Genomic DNA, 21068 nt, shown 5'->3' on the forward strand with positions numbered 1-21068 from the left:
GGCTCATTCAGTTAGCAGCTGCAATGAGATATGGCAAACTGCAGAATCTGGTAGGCAGTTGATTGAAAGAATGATTATGGTTGGCTACTATGAGTAGCAGCATTTTTGCCATTCTGTACTATACTTCATAATTCACAAGAGTTTGCATTGTAATACCAGGGCATGATGATAACTACAGGGTGGTGAGACATTTGCCAATCATTGGACTCCAAGGAAGGTATTTCATGGTGAAAGTTTACAAAAATCTTTTATTCTTTCTTGCCAATTAAGGGACACAGGAAGTCTTGTAACTTTAGAATGTTCAAAAGCAGTTCAGCTGAGGGCAGGGCATAGCATCCACATCCAAAGTAGCACACTTCCTGCAGACCACAGCTTCTGAAGGAACTGACAGAATTAGGTAAAAAGGAACATTGCCCACTTAAGGAAAGGTTACATCATGAGATCGGGATCATGGAACATGGATAGGTAAGGCAATAGCCATGGTCAAAGAAAATAATACATGAGAGGGGTGCACAGGGAAAGATATTACTTAAGAGCAGCCTTGGTGCTTCAGAAGTGAAGAGTAAGGTCAGTTTTTCTCCCAAATGTTTGGAGTTCCCAGCAAAGCATCCCAAAACAGTACTGAAGGAAACTGAGCACCAAACTGACACCACAAAGTCACAGAACATGTCTGGAAACAGGGAACTCTGAACATGGATTTTTCACAAAGAATTGCTCAAACAGATGGATCCCTAAAAATAACCAAGTCAACACTAAAGGAAACCAGAGCGACCCTGCCTGTAGTAGCAGAATTTGTGTACTTAGCAACCTTTCCTTACCATCTTTATCTACAGACTTGCCTGAGACCAACAATGCACAAACAAAGGCCACCAAAGGAAACCAACTGGGAAAAACAGACTACCAGAGGACAATTTCCACTGATCTAGAAAATCCCAAGTGAATAGCGAATTACAGATTTTTATCAGAAGCTGGCTGAAATGGGCAAGACACCAAATCAGCTTGTGGATCAACCAGGATAACAGAATGACCATATTCAGATGTCTCCAGCTAGAGTGTGGAACGAAGAAGCTGCCAGTGCTGACAGCAAATTAGTAACATTGCATAATACTGGATCATACTTATAGGAATGACACAGGAGAATGCCTGGTTCCTGTGACTGGTAGGAGAAGGATGTCCGTCTGTATGCAAAGGTTATCTGTAGCCAACTTCTACAGAGGGTGATTCAGAGGAGCTGAAGTCAATGGATCTTTCAGACATTCGTCCCAAGTCAAGAAGACAGGTTTGGGCTTTTTAATATATTACACAGGGACACATTTTCTGCTGCTAATATAATGGCACTACAGTGCCAAAGTAATGACATCACTGGTTAGTAGTGATCACTGGTTCCAAACTTCCGGATGATTAACCTGTACAAGCCACCATGTTGTTTTAAAGATTTTTCAGTGTTCCCAACAAAGCAGCCATGAAAAAAACCCTCACCTAGCTGAATGGTAACTTTTGTTTACATTTTTGCTTTGCAACAGGTTATGAATGGCAGTGCCAATTTCTTTTTTCAACAGTAGTTTGTTCATTTTTCCCTAAAATAATGTTTCCACCTTATCTGTTAACTACAATGTATTCTGCTGTTTCTGCAGCGAATGTACCTCGAAGAACTTTGGTTATCTTGCTTAGTCTTACCTATGACATGTGCCGAAATTTATTATAAATTATATTGCAATTCAAACTGAAAATGTGTGACAATGCAGGTTAACATGTGTTTTGATGTATTTACATTGATTTCAATGCAAAACATTAGGGGGAACATTTTAAACCACCTGGACAATTCTGCAAAAACACGCTGCTCATCTGCTTGCTTCTAGTTTTTTTATTGTTCTATTCTCTATTGTGTTGTATATGTGTTTTTTTTTTTTTTTTACTTTCAGCTTCACTCCAAACATGGGAATGCTTCTAATATAGACCCCCTAACCCCAATGAGGAGTGCAATCCTGCACTTTGCTTCAAAACCAGACAGCTCAGTGGACTGCTTCTATTAACTGGTGCTAAAACTACACATATGTTTGTACTACATTAGAATTCACCATAGTACCTTATATTATTTATGGTTGAGTGCTGTTTTACCCGTGCTAAACAGAAACCTAAATAATAATTTCTGTGCTAGTGTGTCCTTACTAAATTACACTAAGGCCTGACACAAAAAATCCAGCAAATTAACATTAGGGATGAAAATAGAAATATAAAATACTAAATTTTTTTTTGCATGTGGAAAGCACCCAGTAACTTCAGACTATATAAATCCATATATAAAGATTGTGTCCATACATTACACACTCCAAATGTTCCATATCTATTTTATTAAAACTGTCAAATTATTTAAAGGTTTATATAGGTTTATAATCAAAGCAACATTTTATTCCCATTTAAAATACAGTACAAAACAAAAACTGATTCCACCAGTCCTCCAGAAGAAAAGGCAGCAAGTTTACTCACCCTCAATCTGTTTATCGTTTTTAACTGAAAATATCTTTATTTCAAAAAGTCTAAAATACTTCAACAGGGCCTTGGTATCTTCAATATTTAAGCTGTACTCCTTTGCTATCCTCTCTACAGTCCATGTTTGAGGAGATTGTTTGTAATAGTTAAGAGCAGTCATAGCCTCAACAATAGAAATTTTTCCCTTTGGAATGCTTTCCACCTCTAAATTCAGAAAAACATTGTTCATTGTCTGCTTTGGAGCTCTGAAATCCTCAGGTTCAGGTGATTGACTTTCATGGTTCGCCTGAATGACCCAAAAAAAAAAATTATTTTTATGTAAAAAAGTCACATCACTAAAGCAAACAAAAATCTTACAGAAGGAGTATTAATAATAATACTGAACATGCTCATAGAACGGTCAACATAATTTGTTGTAGTTGTAGCAATGATTCAAAACCTTCTTTATGCATATTATCTTAATTGAAAAGTACTTTTAAACCATTAAATACACCACACAAAAAAACATAACCCATTGACTTAATTTTAAAGAAAAACAAAGAAACATCCAGCAATATATACATGTGAAAAATGTATAAATTACATTTTATGTATGTAAAAGCAAGGTTGTGGAGTCTGTACATGAAATCTTTGACTGTCTCGTGTTCATTGTAATATACTATTTATGTATTTGCTTTATTCATTGCGAGCATGCACATACAAATCATTTTATTACCACCAAGTGATTGGTGTTTTACACCTTGCTTAGCAGTAGGGTAAATGCTCACTGAGCTTTTTTCTGATGATCATCAAAGCAATTTAGCAAAGTCACCTAGCTCTCTCTCACCAGGTCACAATAACTGATCTGGCTCTAGGTAAAAACAACAGCAATATCTACCTAATCAGCAGGGGAAATTAGAGGATTCTGCTCTACTTTACATTCTTTATACATATGAATAGGATTTGTGGAAGACAGACAGCATCTCCGCCTCTGATGTGCACTAAAGGTCTTGGGGTATTGACAAGAGATCTGCAAGGAATGTATGTGAAGTATATGGTAGTCATGTATAACTCAACATAAATGATTTAATCACTAAATGCACATTTACCAAAAATAAACTAAGTGAGACTAAAACTTTTAACTAAAAATAAACTTGTTGAATGTCAGGTTGAATAAAAACTGTTCTGGATTTCACACTGGTAAAACTGCTCACTGAGCTTTAATCCTATAGCAGAAGAGCACTTTTTTTGTGACTATGATCTAAAATGTGAAATTTTAACATGACAATTGACTTAAGTACAATTTAAACTTATTAGGAGTCAGAACAGTTTTGCTGATTCCAGGTATGTACGAATTGCTTCTGACTCCACAACATGTAAAATACAGTTGGATTACATCAGAATCATGGTTGTTGGGGAAGAGGAATTAAAATCATTCCCTAGGTATGGGGGAAAAAAAAGATTAATGGTTGATTAATCAACCACAGTGCTGAACCCAGAATTTCTTTTAAGCTGGGTGGGAAAAAACTGTAGGCGGGCGGAAGCCCCTAAATTGTGACCCAACTCATCAGTAACCACCCAAAAACAGCCGGATGGTTGCTGAAAAGTGCCAGGTGGTGTGCCCGGCTAAAAGGAGTCGTGAGAACTGCTAAAAACTAGTTTGTATCAAACCCTTTATTCTCTGTATTTTCCACCACCACCCTTTTAATTGACTTGTTTGATGAATATTTATCTATTTTATAATGTACTTTTCACTCATTTAGGATTAGTTAGGAGATGGTTAAAAAATAAAAATTCACTTGGGACAAATATTAAAATATTTTACAAAGCAGGGTAGATAACAGAAAAAAAATATTGCATTTCCTATCAAATGAAAAGCAACTTATAAATGGAACCACAAATTATATATTTATTTTTAACCTAAAACAGCAAGACATCCATTTAGCAAAGAACACACTGGGTATAAGGCATTCTAGATTACCTCAGTCAGTAATGGGCCTCAAAGAGAGTGTTAAAATCATAAAGGATTAGAACCAAGCAACAAAAGTAATCAATTATGATGCTTTGTGGAAGAAAATTGTAAGAAATGAACATGTAATGAAAAGGTAATAAAGGCTAAATGCTCATTACAAACAAAAACACAAATTCATGTATAATTTAAATTAGTATCTAATAAGCTTGATTTGCCTTTATTTTGCCTTACTGAATCACTTTTAAAAACTATACCCAGGATACTAGCCACAATTCACAAGAGAGACTTTGATTCTGTTTAAGGTTTAGGTAAACACACCACAGGTATCCCTATTGGAATGCATACCCTTATCTCAAATTCTAGGGACTAGTATAAAATTGTGGGATTTATTATGTTCCATATGTGTTGTTCAAGAAAGCTCCTAAAGTGGAACTAAACGTATGTCTCCTTGCTCGTTTGCTGGCACTGACACCTTAACCTAGCCCTTTTCCAGGGTCAAAGATCTTCTACCATCTTGACTGGCCAGGCTGGCATGATCTAATCCCTGTGCATATATGTTTAATCATTCCTGGCACCAGGCGGGCTGGGATCTTACACTGGGCTGTGCATACAAAGCTAGGTGTACATTCTAAAAATAAAAAAAGGCAACTAAGTTTGTTTTATTGTAGAAGAGACAAAGCATGCCTGCTCTGCAATAAAATGCTGCCTGGTCACAATTTTTTGACCTTTAGGTTTAGTTCTACTTGATCCACACTGAAATATTAACTTGTTTCCTAAATGCACACTGTAAAAGAGTTTTATACTAACCTTTCAATCCTTTAAACTTGGCTGTGCTTTTTTTATTATTCATTCATACTGCACCTCTTCATAATACAGAAGTCGGAATAACTTCCTTCTAGTCCCCCTAAACTTTAAACTGGCATGGTACCATGACAAATACCATAAAGCACAAAGAACTAGTGTCTCCTTAACACATCACTTCTTAAATACCCACCAACCTTTCATCTTCAAGTACAGCATCAGCATCTCTAAATGTGCCTACAGAGAACATTTGCCCAGTCTGGCCATGTGTTTAGACCACTGCAGGCACTACTCATCTACAGCAGGAAAAGAGAAGATCACTCAGCTTAGATCGTTCCCTCTTGCAGATTTCTACTATTTTCTGATTGACTAAAGAACCCCTTAGCACCCAAAGAGAAAGCATGCACACATTTGCTTCCAAATCAGAAAGTAGTCAGAAGTAATATTTGGCAGCCATATATTGTACTGCATATCTGAAAACCAAACTGTTAAAGCAAACATGACCTGGCCTTGTATGTGGAGGAACAGATACCATGAGGAACTAAAAGTACCCGTGTTGGTCTTTATATCAGTCCATGTGGAGTCTCTTGGGTTTTTTCAGCTGCACATAGAGCTCCGACTTCTTCCTTTTAAGCTCCACTCCATTCTTCCGATTAAGCTTCACTCCCGGTGCAACACTTCTGCCCTTGGCATTGTACAGGAGTCTTTACTGCATTTTGAAGAGTGCATGAGAGGCCTTGTGGCTCAATTTCAAGTTGGGTAAAAGTCGTTACCCAATGAACAGCCTGGATCCCGCAGGAGTTGTTACCCAGACTAAAACAGGCACGTGCTGTGATCTTAGACAGACTGTACGTCAGGTCCATAAACAGAATACAGGCTGACTTATAAACCAGACTGGTTAAATCTAGAATTAAGTATATACTAAATTCAGTTTACCTCAGGTAAAGGGTCTGTGGAGTCCACATAAACATCCTTCAGTCGTATTAAAAGATCATCGTTCTTTTTGTAAATAGTTTCCTTGATTTCCGGGTGATCTAAAATAAAATGATTAAGAAAATCCATTAAATGCACATTTTTCCTGAAGGATTATAGTGCCATGAGGTCTGAGATTGGTGATAATTGGCTGAAGGTGTGAATTTTTATTCACCGGATATTTTATCTTACCAATGTACACTCATACTAATCTGCATTTACCAGTTCACTTGTATTTGGTGGTTGGGTCTTTTGGGTGTTACATACTTCTGTCTGCAAGTGCAAAGCTTGAAAATTATTGAGGTGATGTTTCTTAAAAATCATTATTCGGACTCTCCAGCCTCATACTAATTGTATGCCATGTGGTATTTTCTTTATGTACAAGGGTCCTGTGTATTACTTGATCTTGCTAAGAAACCGGTAACATTCTTTGGTGCACATTTTGGACAGAGAGGGAAGCTTAGTCCCACGGAAGTAGGCCACATATGTCAGTCTGAGACAACTATCTCCAAACAAGCCTGGGGGACGCAAATGTCATCTACAACAGCAGTCGCCAACCAGTGGTCCCCGGATCTGGCCGATGAACCCTTAAGTGGGGTCAGGAATGGGCCCCTCTGGGAGGGCACCACGGACCGGAGTCCGGGAAATTAGAGGTCGTTGACCTACAACATCTCTACCAGAGACACATGACAACAATTTACACCTTCAGCTATAAACAATTGACACCCTTTCCAGATTTCAGGGTACCACAGATAATGTAATTGGAACAGGGTGCCTTTTATTAAACTTTTACACCACCTTTCAAAACTAAAATCTGGCTTGTCACATTCCATGGTGACTGGATTACAGGTTGTGTAAAGGTCCACAGTATGTTTATGTTTTTCCTGCAGCCCAGCTATGTAATACATAGCACATGGACACATATCTGGTTCTGAGTTGCATTTCTTTCTCACAATTCAGAGCATCACAGGAAAGCCAATCACGGCTCAAGACAGCCAATCATGGCTCAAGACAGCCAATCATGGCTCAAGACACCCAATCACGGCTCAGACGCGGCATGAAGCAGCTCAAAAGTATACCGAGAATCGTTTAAGCAAACTAAAAGCATATTCTACATGAAAAATAAAAATGTACCTATTTGAATTTTCTCCCTAATAAAAGCCCTCTATTAAATTATTATATATATTTTTTTTCTTGTGTCACTATCTGTATCTGTCATTCGCAACCCCTATTTAATGTACAGTGCTGCGTAATATGTTGGTAACACTGTGCAATATAAAGGGGTTGCAAGTTACAGATACAGACAGTGACACAGGATGAAAATAAAATGTATAATAGGGGTGACTACAATGATGAAACGTATAATGTGTGGAAATGAGACATCACCAAAGCAGAACTATGGGATAAAGAGGGAAAATGTCCCGGGACAAATGAATAAAAAAAACAAACTGAACCTAGAAAACATATTATGAGCAAACCTTTCTAAGGTCAAATCTGAAAAACCTGAACAGTATTACATGAATAGCACCTGACAAGTCTGCAGTGTTTAATGTGAGGTATAATGTACATGACCCCTGTATGACCTCTGACACCATCCACACAGATGAGGACTTCAACTCCCAGCATGCTACGCAGCCAGACAGCCACTTCCGGTAACAAGCTGAACGCACTTGAGAGCTCCAAGGGCAGCGTGTATAGTGATAGAGAACAGCGGCGGCAATACAGCGTCACGGCGGGTGGAGACCTACAACCAGCTACCAATGCTATACAGCGACCTGTACAGACAAGGCCAGGCAATACTCACGGGAGATGAGTTCAGTCACTGCCTCCTTGGTACCGGGGTGCAGGGGAGCGGGGGTGGGCTTATCCTTCCCGATCAGCCGGTGAGCTCTGCTCTCTACATTGAAGTTCTTAAAAGCGCGGACCAGTGTGGCTCCCATGACTGCGATCACCGAGTCACTGACCGGCCATCCCACCTACACAGCTCTACTGCACGCTGCTACCGGCTGCCATCTGATTGGCTGCCCGGGTGTGACAACTTCCGGTGTCTAATGCAGCCTCCTCGCACGTTAGGGGCTCCTGTCAAGCAGCAGAGTGTAGGGAAACCTTTATTATTTTACACCTTTCTTTGTTTTAACTATGCCAGGGCGCTCTGAATATAAGCAGAACTCTTACCTCTGCAATAGAGAACTCAATGTATGAACACAATCATTTTAGCCTGGATTTTCATGTACCAGACAAGCTTCTAATTGCTGAGTAAACATAGCAGGAAGACTGTATATGGCAGGCCTGATAGTAACCAATAGAATGCTTCTGCCGTGTACGGCTCCCCCTCTCTTCATGTATATCGGCTGCTCTAACACCACTGTATTGGGGAATAGGTCAGATTATATTACAGGTAAAGGCAGGTGGGATCATTTCAAATGGCCCCTAATCCTGCCAGTCCATGGCCTTTCCTCTGCAGGGTGACAATTCCATTCTGTGAATTTATTTCCAGGTTGTCACCTTGTGTAGCAGTATCTTGGCTTCCTCTAGTTAGAGCGGGCTATATAGTCACATCAGAGAGAGCGTCCCTGGTCACAAATAGACCAAACTCCTGGAGTAAGGACCTCAGGGGCCCCTATGATATGATGAGGACATAGCATTAAAATACCATGCAGCCTGTACTATATGTTCATCCTTCATTGCAGTCCAATATTATTTAAGGGAACTGCATAACCCAGTGCCACTGTGTAATGTGAAATGGCCTTTGGGCTATGTACACGTTAGATTTTTGTCATTGGAAACAATCTTTCACAATTCTTTTCAACATCAAAAGACTGCACAATGCACGAACAAGTGCTGCACATACCTCGCCATTCTGCTATATGAGGAGGGGAGACCAAGCGAGTGCCACCTCGCTGTGCTCTCCCCTTCACTTTTATTAGTCGTTCGTGGATCTGCAAGGACGGATCCATGAACAACGTTGGATGGCGGCTGTACACACGTGGGATTCTTGTCCGATATCAGCACTGAAGTGATAATCAGATGACAATTATCTGCCATTTCGAAACATTTTCATTGGAACATTGACCCAACTGGAGGTTGTTCTGTGTCACACGGGGAATCACCAATATGGAAAACAATGGGCCATATTCACTATTGTGATTTATGTAGGAATGTTCAGAATGTATCATAAATATATTTGGGTATAAACTCTGTAACATGTTTCCCTTTTATTTGGGTTAACCTAGATGAACTTATGATTCATGCATATTTGGGATCATGGCTGTAATATCTGACAAGTACAGGCTAATATTGTTTGAGCATAACAGGTTAGACTTGCTGACACATCTATTTTACAATATCTAATATGTAAAAGAAGCATATAAAGTCACTGGATAGCAGCAAGGTGCAAAGGTTATATATTATATACAACATAGAAATAATTTTGTAAATAAAAACATAAAAGCAGGGTACCCCTAGACCTCAGAAAGTGAATCCCTGAGAGGGCTCCATGGAAGCTGAGGGTTGCATATTATGCAGGACACCTGAGTAACTGCAACAAAGAATGTGCCAGAATGATAGAGACCAACAACATATACAAATATGCATTGTGGAGAACCTAAAATGATAATCAAACCTGCTCAAGCTACCTCAGATATTGGGCCTGATTTATTAAAGCTCTCCAAGGCTGGATACACATTCATCAATGAAGCTGGTTGATCCAGCAATCCTGGAATGGATTTCTTCAAAGTAATTTGCTAGCCATTTTTTTTTTTGAATCCTGGACCAGATTTATTTCAGATTTTTGCTGGATCACCCAGCTTCACTGATGAAAGTGTATCCAGCCTTGGAGAGCTTTAATAAATCAGGTTCAATATATCGTTCTTTCTATGGAATGTGGCCTCTAGAGAAGGTAGCTGTAATTAGCTAATTCATAAAGTTCCAAAAATAAATGGTAAGATAAATGTGGGGGGAACCTTACCTTGAATAATATTTTTGTATAATTTACTGTTAGTGATGTATCTACTCTTTTCGGTTTGCACATTGCTTAGATTACTCCTGGAGTAGGGCTTATAGACATATTCCAGTTTTTTTTTCTCCCTGCCTTGACCTTGGATAGTGTGTGAGATCTGTGTATGGGTTGATGGGGTAAATCAATCAATATTAAAGGCTTATATTTGATCCCTTGTTGGTGGCAGGCAAGAGTTCTAACCTTTTTTATACTCTTTATTAAACCAATGTTCCTATTATTCAGTTATGTATTTTTGTATTGCCAAGGTTATTCCACTTTAAAAATATGTTATGATAAAATGTGTAAAATAAAATATGGCCATGTCCTTCAGTGTATTTTTGATATGTAATTATAAGTACAGAATGTTCTATGGAAACAGTAGAGAAGGTAACATAGCAGCATATGTGTTATTTGCAGAATTACTGGGTGAAAAAAAAAAAGTTTTAATAAATGCAGCCACCACTTGTAGAAATGGGTAAGCTGCAATATATTACATTTTTTGTTTGGAGCTTAGATACTATTAAAAAACTCATCTTCTAAATGAATGCAGACAGTGCAGGTTTACTGATCAGGTTCTGATAAGAAAGTCTGTTCTTCCCATTCAAAAATCAGGAAAAAGGATGTGGTAAGGCAAAAACAGGAAAGTAAACTGGCAGATAGGACAGCTATCAAAGGTGGCTTAACCTCCCCAACTGTTAGAGAGTGTCAGTTAGTAGCAAGCAGTGCTATAAAACATTTAGGGCAGGTGCTGTGTCTCTCAAATGGTTTGGAGAAAAAAATGATGTTTAATAGTCTCTCTCTATTCATAAGAGACAAAAGCTTTGGTTGATGATCAGCCATGTACAACCAAACAGTAAATCTTAAATTCATCCAACCATTCCTTGGTGGAAAACCAATCTCTGCCATTGAAATATATGAGCCTGGAATATTCCCCACCAGGGATTGTTTGGTGCATGACAGATTCACTGCTTGATAAAAAGACCCCGAAGATTTATATGGACACAAGACCTCACATTTAAAGCAAACATTGTTCTGTTGTTCATTGTTTCCTGAGGAAGAAAGCAGCTTGTAGGTAAAAGCTAATGGTGCTAACTACACTCTACATTTGTATTGCAAGTTCTGAACAAAGTAAGTGAACGAAAATGTTCTTATTAATGTGAAAGGTGGAGGCAACTCTCAATATATTGACATGATTTTTTATCAAAACCACCTAATGTTTATGTAGTGTAGTAAGGGGGGGAAGGGGAGGGGGTTGCACAACAAAATGACTGATTCTAATACTCTCCTAGCTGAAGGTATACTTATTATTATTATTATTATTAATAAACAGGATTTATATAGCGCCAACATATTACGCAGCGCTGTACATTAAATACTTGATAAAGGACAGGCTTTTATATATGAGGTAATTAAATTTCCGTAATAAAATAGCATTTTTGTAAAGTTGAATAAAAATGAATGAGATCCAAGGAGGACGACAGACAGGGGTAACAACGTGAACAACTACTTCAACAAAAGTTGGAAATTAAGAATTATCAATTAATGGGAATTCTGAGACTTTTAAGACACACACCACCTGAAAACCCTTAAATTGGTAAAGTAAGACCCTTAGCACTTGGGATTTAACATTCATGTCACTGAATCCAGTAAATAAAAATAAGACAGAAGACTGAGAGAAGAGATTTATTGATCTTGTAAAAGCCTTGTCAAAAAAACACATTCACCAATATTGCTCTACTTTTTAAAAAGTCTTAAAGTTTTTAAAAGGAAGGGATGAGCCATTTGACAAGTCAGATCAAGTCACCTTACTGATTGCTTAGAGTTTTATTCAGATAACAGTAATATTGGTCCTAAAGATCACTTACAGTTTGCCTCCAAAACCAACCAACAACAAACTTCTCGTGTGATGTTTATGATCTAAATAATGTACCACTCTTCATTGTGAGGACTGCATGTAATGTAAATGATTTCTTATTAGGCCAATGGTGTAAAATATCAGGGATGCTTCCCTCCCTATGGCACTGAAAATCACAACTAAGGAATTCAAATTAAAAGAACAGAGATCACCAAGGGTTGTCCCAACCCTTGGTGATCTCTGTTCCTTTATTTGAATTCCTTCTTATTTGATGGGACTGCTGCACACCTTGCTAAAAAGAATAGTAAAATGGTATGGCATCATATGGTTACAAAAGGTCAGTCAGGTTTGTCTGGCAGAGGTAACCTACAGTATTTATCATTATACAAAGCTGCAGAAAATACTGGCTTCCACTGGTATCTGCACAGACACCGAGGCTGTGCACAGCTCAATGAGATTTTAGAGCATGTACCGCAGCCAATAAGCACAATAGTTACTAGATTCAATCCTGTCCTGCTATTGGCTGCTAGTCCTATTTAAACTTCCCTAGTTCCAGACTCTGTTTGCTATGTCAGGCAGAGACTTTACCCCGCTAGTCTCTGCCTGACATTGCTTTTTTTTACCTTGACCTGTCTTGAACAATTTATAATCTGATTTTTACCTGCTGCTTGCCATGACCACAGTGTGTCTTGACCTTGTCTCATGTCAGCATCCCACCAAGTACCTGATTTTTGTCTGTCTCTACACCAAAACCTTCTGTTCTGCTCAACCTGGGTCGGGAGATCACGGGAGCCATGATCTGATGTTCTCCCTGAAGTAAAGTAGTCTGGTGGCCACTAAAGTTACTGGCCCATCACCCCTTGCAGGGTGCTCTGGTGAAAACAGGGAGACAATTCTACTAAGTGCCCCAGGTAATACCATGTCACCTATTAAAAAAAAATTTCCTGCTGTAAACTGAAATATATTTCATTATTTCAATTGTATGTCATATCTGTCTAACTATGTAGTGTAGTTGTTTACAGATTGTTGTTTCCTTATATTTAGATAGCTTACTATACATGCTACAGGTTTCTAAACCTAAACACAGAAGAAAGTTGCATTAGAACATAGGACACAGAGAATTAGGAAGACCTGATTTACTTCAGTATCACAGTAATTGCAATGGATCACTTGCAATCAAGAAACTGTGGTTATCTGCCAGGAAAAGGTAGATTAATCATTTTGTGGAAGGTCAGGTCATGTGTTTCATGATAATGGATGGTACAAACTAATTAGGTATAAAGAAAAAAGCTGATTTATCAGTTCTTGCAATGAGAAGTAACCGTATAATTTCTTCTTTTCTAACAGTAAACCTGAAGTTTTAAAGAGAAGAATAAATGGGACCCTTTGTACCTAATATACCTTTATAATTTATTGCACTTTGTATTCATGTTTTACATCTACTTGAGAGCATTTGCTGGATACTCCATACATGTATTGGGCATTTAAATGTACGCTTTTATGGATTTACTAAGTTGCATCATTTTGATGTTATTGCTAGCAGCTCAGATGATCAGGTTTTTTAGTGTTGTGTTACAGTAGAACAATATGTCCTTAAGTTATGGAAGTTATGTACACATAGTCAGGTTAGCTATGCAACTGCAAAAAGAATGTGCAGCTAATCATAGTTAAAGCAAATGCTGGCCTGCTGTAATTTACAAATACAATCTGTGCTCCATGGCTAAAATCATACCATCAACATATTAAAATCTGATCCATATTTTGTATGAATTACACAGTTTATTCAATACATCACAAATACAAATCTTTCATGTTCATTAGCTATCATGTCAAAGTGCAGAAAACACCTTCTACAAAAGATTCATAACCTCCCAAGCCAATCATTTTGTTTTAATTGTATATGTATTAGAAAAGCATATTATATTGCAAGAGTTTTTCTGTAGACTATTTGTTGGGGGATCCTGGCTTGATTTTTCTACATGTTTTAGAGAATTCAAATCTGATTCCTAGGAGAATTGCTGGAGGTGAGTATATTGGATAACATCTGAAAGGTAAATGTGTAAATTGTCTAGCCATCTGCAAAAGACATGGAGGATATGTTCCTGAAGATTTCATCCCTCCAGCCTATAACAGGTGTGAGGTCAGGATGTTCAGAAAAGACTTTCTATGAAAAATAATATAATGGAACTAGATTAAGAGTTGACGATCAGGCATCCTGATAGATGGGAGAAAAGATTGGCTTCTCCCATTCATCTGGACACCTGATAGGTGTTCATTTGTGGTGTATGGAATAACCTTTATGTGTTTTATAAAATAATGGATATGAATATGTTGATGGTATGACTTTTGTCACTTATAAATCCCAAGTCTGTGCTTGAAATTTGAGCTGCTGTTTGCATTCTAATTACAAATCATGTGGGAGGGTATATTTTGCATATTGGATGAAAACTTGCCAATAAGTGAATTCAGTTGATCTATCATGGACAATCCACCTGATTTGTGAAGAAAATGAAATCAAGTCAGTTTACCTACATTAGGCACTCAAAACAGAGCGCACAAAAACACTTTAAAAACCACAACCCACATGTCACACACCTTCCCATCCTTGTAACCCCAAATATTCCTAAAATAATAACTTCAGGCATGTTTTTTATTTACTGGCTAGCTTTAGAACAGCATGCAAGCACTACAAGAAAATGGAAAGAAACAATGCAGGTTTTTTCTTGCAATAAAATTGTATTATCTGAGAGACAATAGCCACAAATATTGATCAGTGGCTTGGCAGTATGTAAGCAAGTTGTTTAGGCTGTAAAATAAAAGGAAGGGATGAGACAAGTGGCAAAAATAATGCATACATTCCTACAGCCATAGGCTACTTGCCTTTCATTAAAACGTGTGTGTCAACCGCAGTCGTGTGACGATTGTGACCCTCACCATGCCCACCTCCCTCAGAACAGTCTGGATAATGATGTCTTCACATACAGTCAGCGGAATCTGCTGCTGTTGTGTTCATGTACTTGAGCTTAAATTGAGCTAATTACTGCCAACTCTGTTTGCTGCATCTGCACTTTTCCTGTGTGTGCTGCCTGTTCATTGAATTGTGCTTAGCCATGGCATTAGGCAACAGAGTGTGAAATGGGGGGACAACCTACTGTGTATTTACTCCCTCCAGGCACCACAGACCAAGTGAAGTATGGAGGAATGATTTGCAATGTAGATGGACTTTTTAAAAGAAAATGGCTAATCTACATGGTCGGTGGCTAATTTTTGCTAATATGAAAATTGGCTCTGTAATTGGTCTGTGCAGGAAGAGAATTTTAAAACCAGGTCTTCCAATGGCCAGGATGGCTGCTGATGTGTACAATTAAAATTCCAACAGAAATTTTTTTTTCCTGCTGTTAAAAAGTACACATCAATGTGTTAGAAAATACATGTGAATGCAAATGTTGCGATCTCAGCCTATAAATCACACATAACCCTAATACACCACAAAGCATAATTTGAAGACTTCTGCATAAACGTATGTTGGTAAAAAAAAAGGATCATGTGTGTTGTTATAATGCATGGACATTTGCTAATAGCTTATGGAAAATAGATGAGAATACACAAACAAATGTTTAACTGCGTAAAGATGCACTGCGCTGAATTTAAATTCTTATATTAAACACCACTTGTCATGGTAGATCAATAAGCATCTCAAAGCAGTGAGAAGGGATCCCCACCTCTCTAAGGTTGCCTTTAACCTCCCTAGCAGTTCATTTCTTTCCCGTTTTATATGTCTGAAAGCGGTATATTGTTTTTCATGAAAAAGTATTTTATAGTATAAGATAATAGTATGAGTATAATAAAGTCAAACACAAAATCATGTAAAAATATTAAATTGAATAAATTAAAAAATCTATTTTTTTTAATTTTTTTAAAATACATATTATACTCATACTATTATATTTACTGTAAAATAAATGTTCCTGAAAACAATGTACTGCTTTTACACATATAAATCCAATGTATTGCATTCAATACAGTTATTTTGTATTGAATGCAATACAAATGAATTTTGAATTTCCCGCCCCGCCGGCAACGTACACACGCACCAACGTTACCGGGAACTTCCCGTTGACTCATTGGATGCAGAAGCCGGCTGGAGGAAGAAAGAAGTGGACAGAGATTGCGACGATGGACGACGAGGGACGCCAGCAGATCAGGTAAGGCTGTATTTACTATTACCTCCCATAGGTTTACCTACCTCGAGTGTAACTCGGGGTTACCTCTTTCAGCAACTTTTTTCTACCTCGAGTCAGACTCGGGGTTACCGCTAGGGAGGTTAAATGGACTACTGGGTGTCAATGTTGGATCACTGGTTGGAGATGGCCCATTATGTTCTAGCCTGCCTTTTGCCAGAAGGGTTCTTTAGCACAGCAAAGTAAATTTGTGACTCAGAAGCTGATGTCTAACAAAACTAAAGCTGCGTACACACTTCCAATTTTTGTCGTTGGAAAGGATCTTTCACGATCCTTTCCAACGACAAGGGAGTGCACGATGCATGAACGGTGCTGTACATACAGCACCGTTCATGCTCTATGGAGAGGGGAGGGGGAGAGCGACGGAGCGGCACCCTGCTGCGCGCTCTCCCCTTCCCTTTCATTAGGATCGGCTGTCGTCCATCGTCCTTGGATCCGGCAGGTCGGTCGTCCGGACGATGGACGACACCGACTGTACACACGGCCGATGCCGATTATCGGGCGATAAAAATCTGACGTGTACGTAGCTTAAGGCTAGGTTCATACCTGCAGTGAGGTTGCAGTGGGTTTACTGCTTCCTCATGCCAAGAACCATTGCCTCTCGGGAGAGTCTACATGGAATCCTCATAGGGGATGGATACTAGTACCACTCACTGCTGTCAGCACTAAAATGTGCAGACACTAGTGTTTATAGACTTTAAACTTTAACAGACCTGCCTGTGCCCTTTGGGAAGCAGCACTGCCATGCTAGTGTTTGAGGGGCTGGCAATATGCCAAACAGACCTCCCTGTGCCTACAAGAACAACATCAATCACACCCTATGCACTGCACTATCAGTACCCCTAATGCTTTCTCTAATACAGATAAAGTACATTGTCAATTGGCTGCTGCAACCTCTCCATTTGATAGCGAGGGGGCTGATACATCCAAAGCCCTGTTAATTGGCCCTTCTAAGCCAGCTAAGTTCAAAGGTCTGGCAGTGTATTGTGGTTACTATAGAGAATTTCTGCATTATTTTCTGTGTATGCAAACCTCTGAGCCAAGGTTTTCCCTGAATCCATGGTAGCACCAAACCTCTTTCCTAGTCTTATATTGTTACCTGAATTGTTTTCTGAAGAATTATCAGTAAATATACTGGACAGAGATGGATTCCATGACTGATTATGATGATAGGCATTAGTTCTCAGAATGATATATGTAACTGCAAAAAGATATTATATTAAGACTCAATTCAAACCAGTATACTGGATCTGCAGTTTGTGAGTTTCTCTAACATATATAACCTGAAGGAATAATATTTCTAAAGTGCTATTAAACTACAAAGACACAATTGTATCTATTGTGGCAGTGTTTAACTTTGGCTCTTTGTAGACATAATAATCCAAGTATGCATGAATGATCTGTAACAAGGACAATAACTACCTCTCATACCAACAGTATTTCTCCACCAATTGCCCCCTTTCAAACATGTATCTCTTCTAAGTGGATCTGGTGCTATTCAATACAACCCAGCCATTGATTTGTGAAAGGTCAATCAATGTCATAGTTGCTGTTTTCCGTTTTATCCGATGAGAGCGCATACAAAAGCAGCAGGATAGAGAACTGTCAGGCTACAGTGGTTTCTATAGGAACTGCAAAAACCAGAACAGATGGGGGAGGTTATATTGCATTTTGTTATAGAGAATTTATGTGATTTGACAGGTATACTGTAGTGATGTCAACTGTTCAGCAATTCTAAACTAAAAATCCTGGTTAAATTATATGTGCATGCCTAATAAGCAAAAAATATGTACAAATCAAATACCTATAGGAGATTAGGATAATTCATTACAACAATTACAATACCCCAAACATTATTTTTGACGGGTGTATGGCACATTATATTTAAATATAGGATACTGTGTATTTTTTATTTTGGATATATATGTGATAAAGCTTAGTGGAAACATAAATAATCATGAAAATTAAGACTTCCTAAAGAAGACCAGTTATTAACTGACATAAACTGAATTAAATTTCCAAATATTTGTAGTTATCCCCTATCCCTATATTGGGACTTTTGCTGCTCCTCTATAGTGACCACCTTACCTAATCACAATCCTGTTCCTTTAACACAGGCTGACTGCTGATAAAAATATTGTATGACCTTCTGGGTCTGCCTGATTGAGTCTAATATGTCTGCCTCCACCACCCACTGCCTTATAGGATAGGGATAGGAAAACACTTGTTGATGCCAATATATACAAATGCCTAGCTGCGCCAGGAATGTTCTACAACTTTTCTAAGCATAAAATCTTTAGGTATATATCCTCCCGGTGAAGAGGAGACCAATAGTGCCATCTTGTGTTTTATACATAATGGGCACCAATATTAAATGATTTTATCTGTAAATTGTAGCACTGGCAGCAATTGTGAAAATAGATGCAGACATTAATACAGTCAGGTATTATTTAACAAGCCCCCGTGCTGAGGCAAATTATCCGTAGTGTAACAAATTTGATATGCAGTATGTTGCTCTGAAAGGCACAAATAAAGACATTAACTCTGTATTCAGAAAGTGGTAACAGGAAATAGGTTAAAACCCTAAATCCAAATATATAGCATCAGGTTGTTTAGGGTGCAGAATAGTACAGTACTGATATTTAGAGAGATAAAACAATCATATAAAGTGTGCTGAGTAATATAAAAGAAAGCTATGTATACGGTATATAGGATTGTGGACGTGAATATAACAGTTCCATGTAGATTTTCTACTCCAGCTTTGCACCATTTGTTGTAGTGATTAGTATGTACATCCTTATGTTTCAAGGGATAATGTTTAAGGAAGTATAGATCCAGTTTTATAGATATATTCTTGTAATGGTAATCTTTGCTTATAAGTTTAATGCAAATTGTGGGGGTAAATGTAGTATGCAGGTGGCCATTTGAAGCTGTCATTTTGCTTCTTGATTCATTAATTAACTTCATTAATTAGAGAAGGGCAGAATAAGAATATAAGCTAATTTCAGACTTTACTGGCTGTAACCGTTGAGGAAAATTACTAAAACATAAGCATATATTTACAGAAACATGGAGGCTGCCACTACTAAGGACTATTAACTTTTAGTTGCTTGGCTGCCATATTGAACATTTTGCTTTAATTATTTGAATTCACAACAGGAGTTCTAACTTATATCTCATCTACAACATCTCCATCCACATTTCATCAGGGAGTCAGCACAACAGAAAGTCAATTACCTTTTTTTATTATTATTATTTTTTATTATTAATAGACAGGATTTATATAGCACCAACATATGAAGCAGCACTGTATAATTAATCGGGTTTGCAAATGATGGATAGATACGGACAGTGACACAGGAGAAGGGGAGGACCCCGCCCTGAAGAGCTTACAATCTAGGTGGTGGATGAAGTATCACACAATAGGAGGGAAGATATGGAGTGGTGGGAAGTAGTGAGGGTTTTCGATACAGATGAAAATAGGTAGGCAAGTTTGAAAAGATGGGTTTTGGGTGCTATTTTAAAAGAGAAGAAAGTGGGAGCTGCCCCTGTATTTTTCTAATGAAATATACTTTTTAAAACCACCTAACCAAATATATCCATGTAAACATCACCTTTCCTTAAAGTGACCCTGTCACTACAGGGTCACTTTTCCACACAACTCTACTTTCAAAATGGGGGTAAAGACTGTTTGATGTAAATAAATTTGGCAGCCTTTATGTTTCCAGCCACTGAAGACTGTAGGATGTCAGGAGGAACCAGAGTGCTTAGCAGAGGAGCAGGTATTAGTCATTTGCTATGGGTACCTGCATGGGCCAGGGATCAGCAACCATGCAGAGTTTAAAAAAACAACCTACAGTAAGATAGACACTTTTCTGCTACAGGCAGGGCTTATCTGAATATCCTAAAGTACTGACAGATCCGCCAGATGGGGCATGTTGAATGTGAAGAACACATGAGTGGACACTAGTCTGCCACCTGACCTACTTATATTTTCCTTTCCCTCCCCTTACCTCCATGACAGCTGTTGCACAAAGACAAAATTAAATATGGAGGATATAACATCCTCTCTGGTTACAATGATCAGGTCTAGGAGGCCCAAACACTTACCTGATGATAAGGACAATTGCATCAACAAAGCAGGAGGTGAGTGCTGAAAATGTGACCTATCTTGTATATATTGTATATATAAAGTTGATAACACATCTGTCACAATCTGATTGTATAACCTGGTTAAGATTTGCCAACTAGTAAGTGGGATGGGACAATTAATACATATCTCCTGCACCTTCCTACTATTAAAGGCCTTTAGCAATTCAATGTTTACTGTACATGGATAAATAAAGACCAAATTCAGAATCCCAAGACTTACTGGACCCATGCACATCTTCATAACTCTGCACTGCTGTACTGAATGAGCCCCAGGCTGGTTCTTCCATTCATCAGGAAATGGAAGACTGAGCACAACTACAAAACAGAGTTGCTGTAAAGGAGGTCAGCCAGGGACAGTCTGGAACTGATTTATATACTGTATATATAAAAATATACATACACACAAATCTATTTTTACCATTTTTCCCATATGATGAAAGTGCATACAACTCTTATAGAAACGTATGTTAGGCTGCAGTGCAAATTTTTTAGCAAGGTCAATATAAAAGATACGGCCTTCCTTAGCTAGAGAAAAAAAACCCTATGAATTGATCCAAAAAACACAAATGTTGTAAACACATACAAAACAAGGGGTATTTACAGAAATAA

General features: G+C 38.2%; 1 protein-coding gene across 1 annotated transcript; it reads right to left on the reverse strand.

Moving 5' to 3' along the window:
* Window positions 1-2331: 2331 nt before the first annotated feature.
* NDUFAF4 (NADH:ubiquinone oxidoreductase complex assembly factor 4) lies at window positions 2332-8221 on the reverse strand. The gene is made up of 3 exons (XM_072408670.1): window positions 8019-8221; window positions 6179-6276; window positions 2332-2776 (listed from the first exon to the last, which is right to left on the reverse strand). The coding sequence occupies exons 1-3, from the start codon at window positions 8152-8154 to the stop codon at window positions 2480-2482; spliced, it is 531 nt and encodes a 176-aa protein (XP_072264771.1). The 5' UTR covers window positions 8155-8221; the 3' UTR covers window positions 2332-2479.
* Between the last annotated feature and the right edge of the window lie 12847 nt (window positions 8222-21068).

The sequence above is a fragment of the Pyxicephalus adspersus genome, chromosome 4 (assembly GCF_032062135.1).
Source record: "Pyxicephalus adspersus chromosome 4, UCB_Pads_2.0, whole genome shotgun sequence".
Classification (NCBI taxonomy): domain Eukaryota; kingdom Metazoa; phylum Chordata; class Amphibia; order Anura; family Pyxicephalidae; genus Pyxicephalus; species Pyxicephalus adspersus.

Excerpts from the sequence above, each read along its gene's own strand:
- NDUFAF4 (XM_072408670.1), bottom strand. The coding sequence starts at position 8,154 with ATGGGAGCCACACTGGTCCGCGCTTTTAAGAACTTCAATGTAGAGAGC. Across the intron at positions 6,277-8,018 it reads AGTGACTGAACTCATCTCCC|ATCACCCGGAAATCAAGGAA; the intron begins GTGAGTATTGCC and ends ATTTTATTTTAG. Across the intron at positions 2,777-6,178 it reads CCACAGACCCTTTACCTGAG|GCGAACCATGAAAGTCAATC; the intron begins GTAAACTGAATT and ends TGGGTCATTCAG.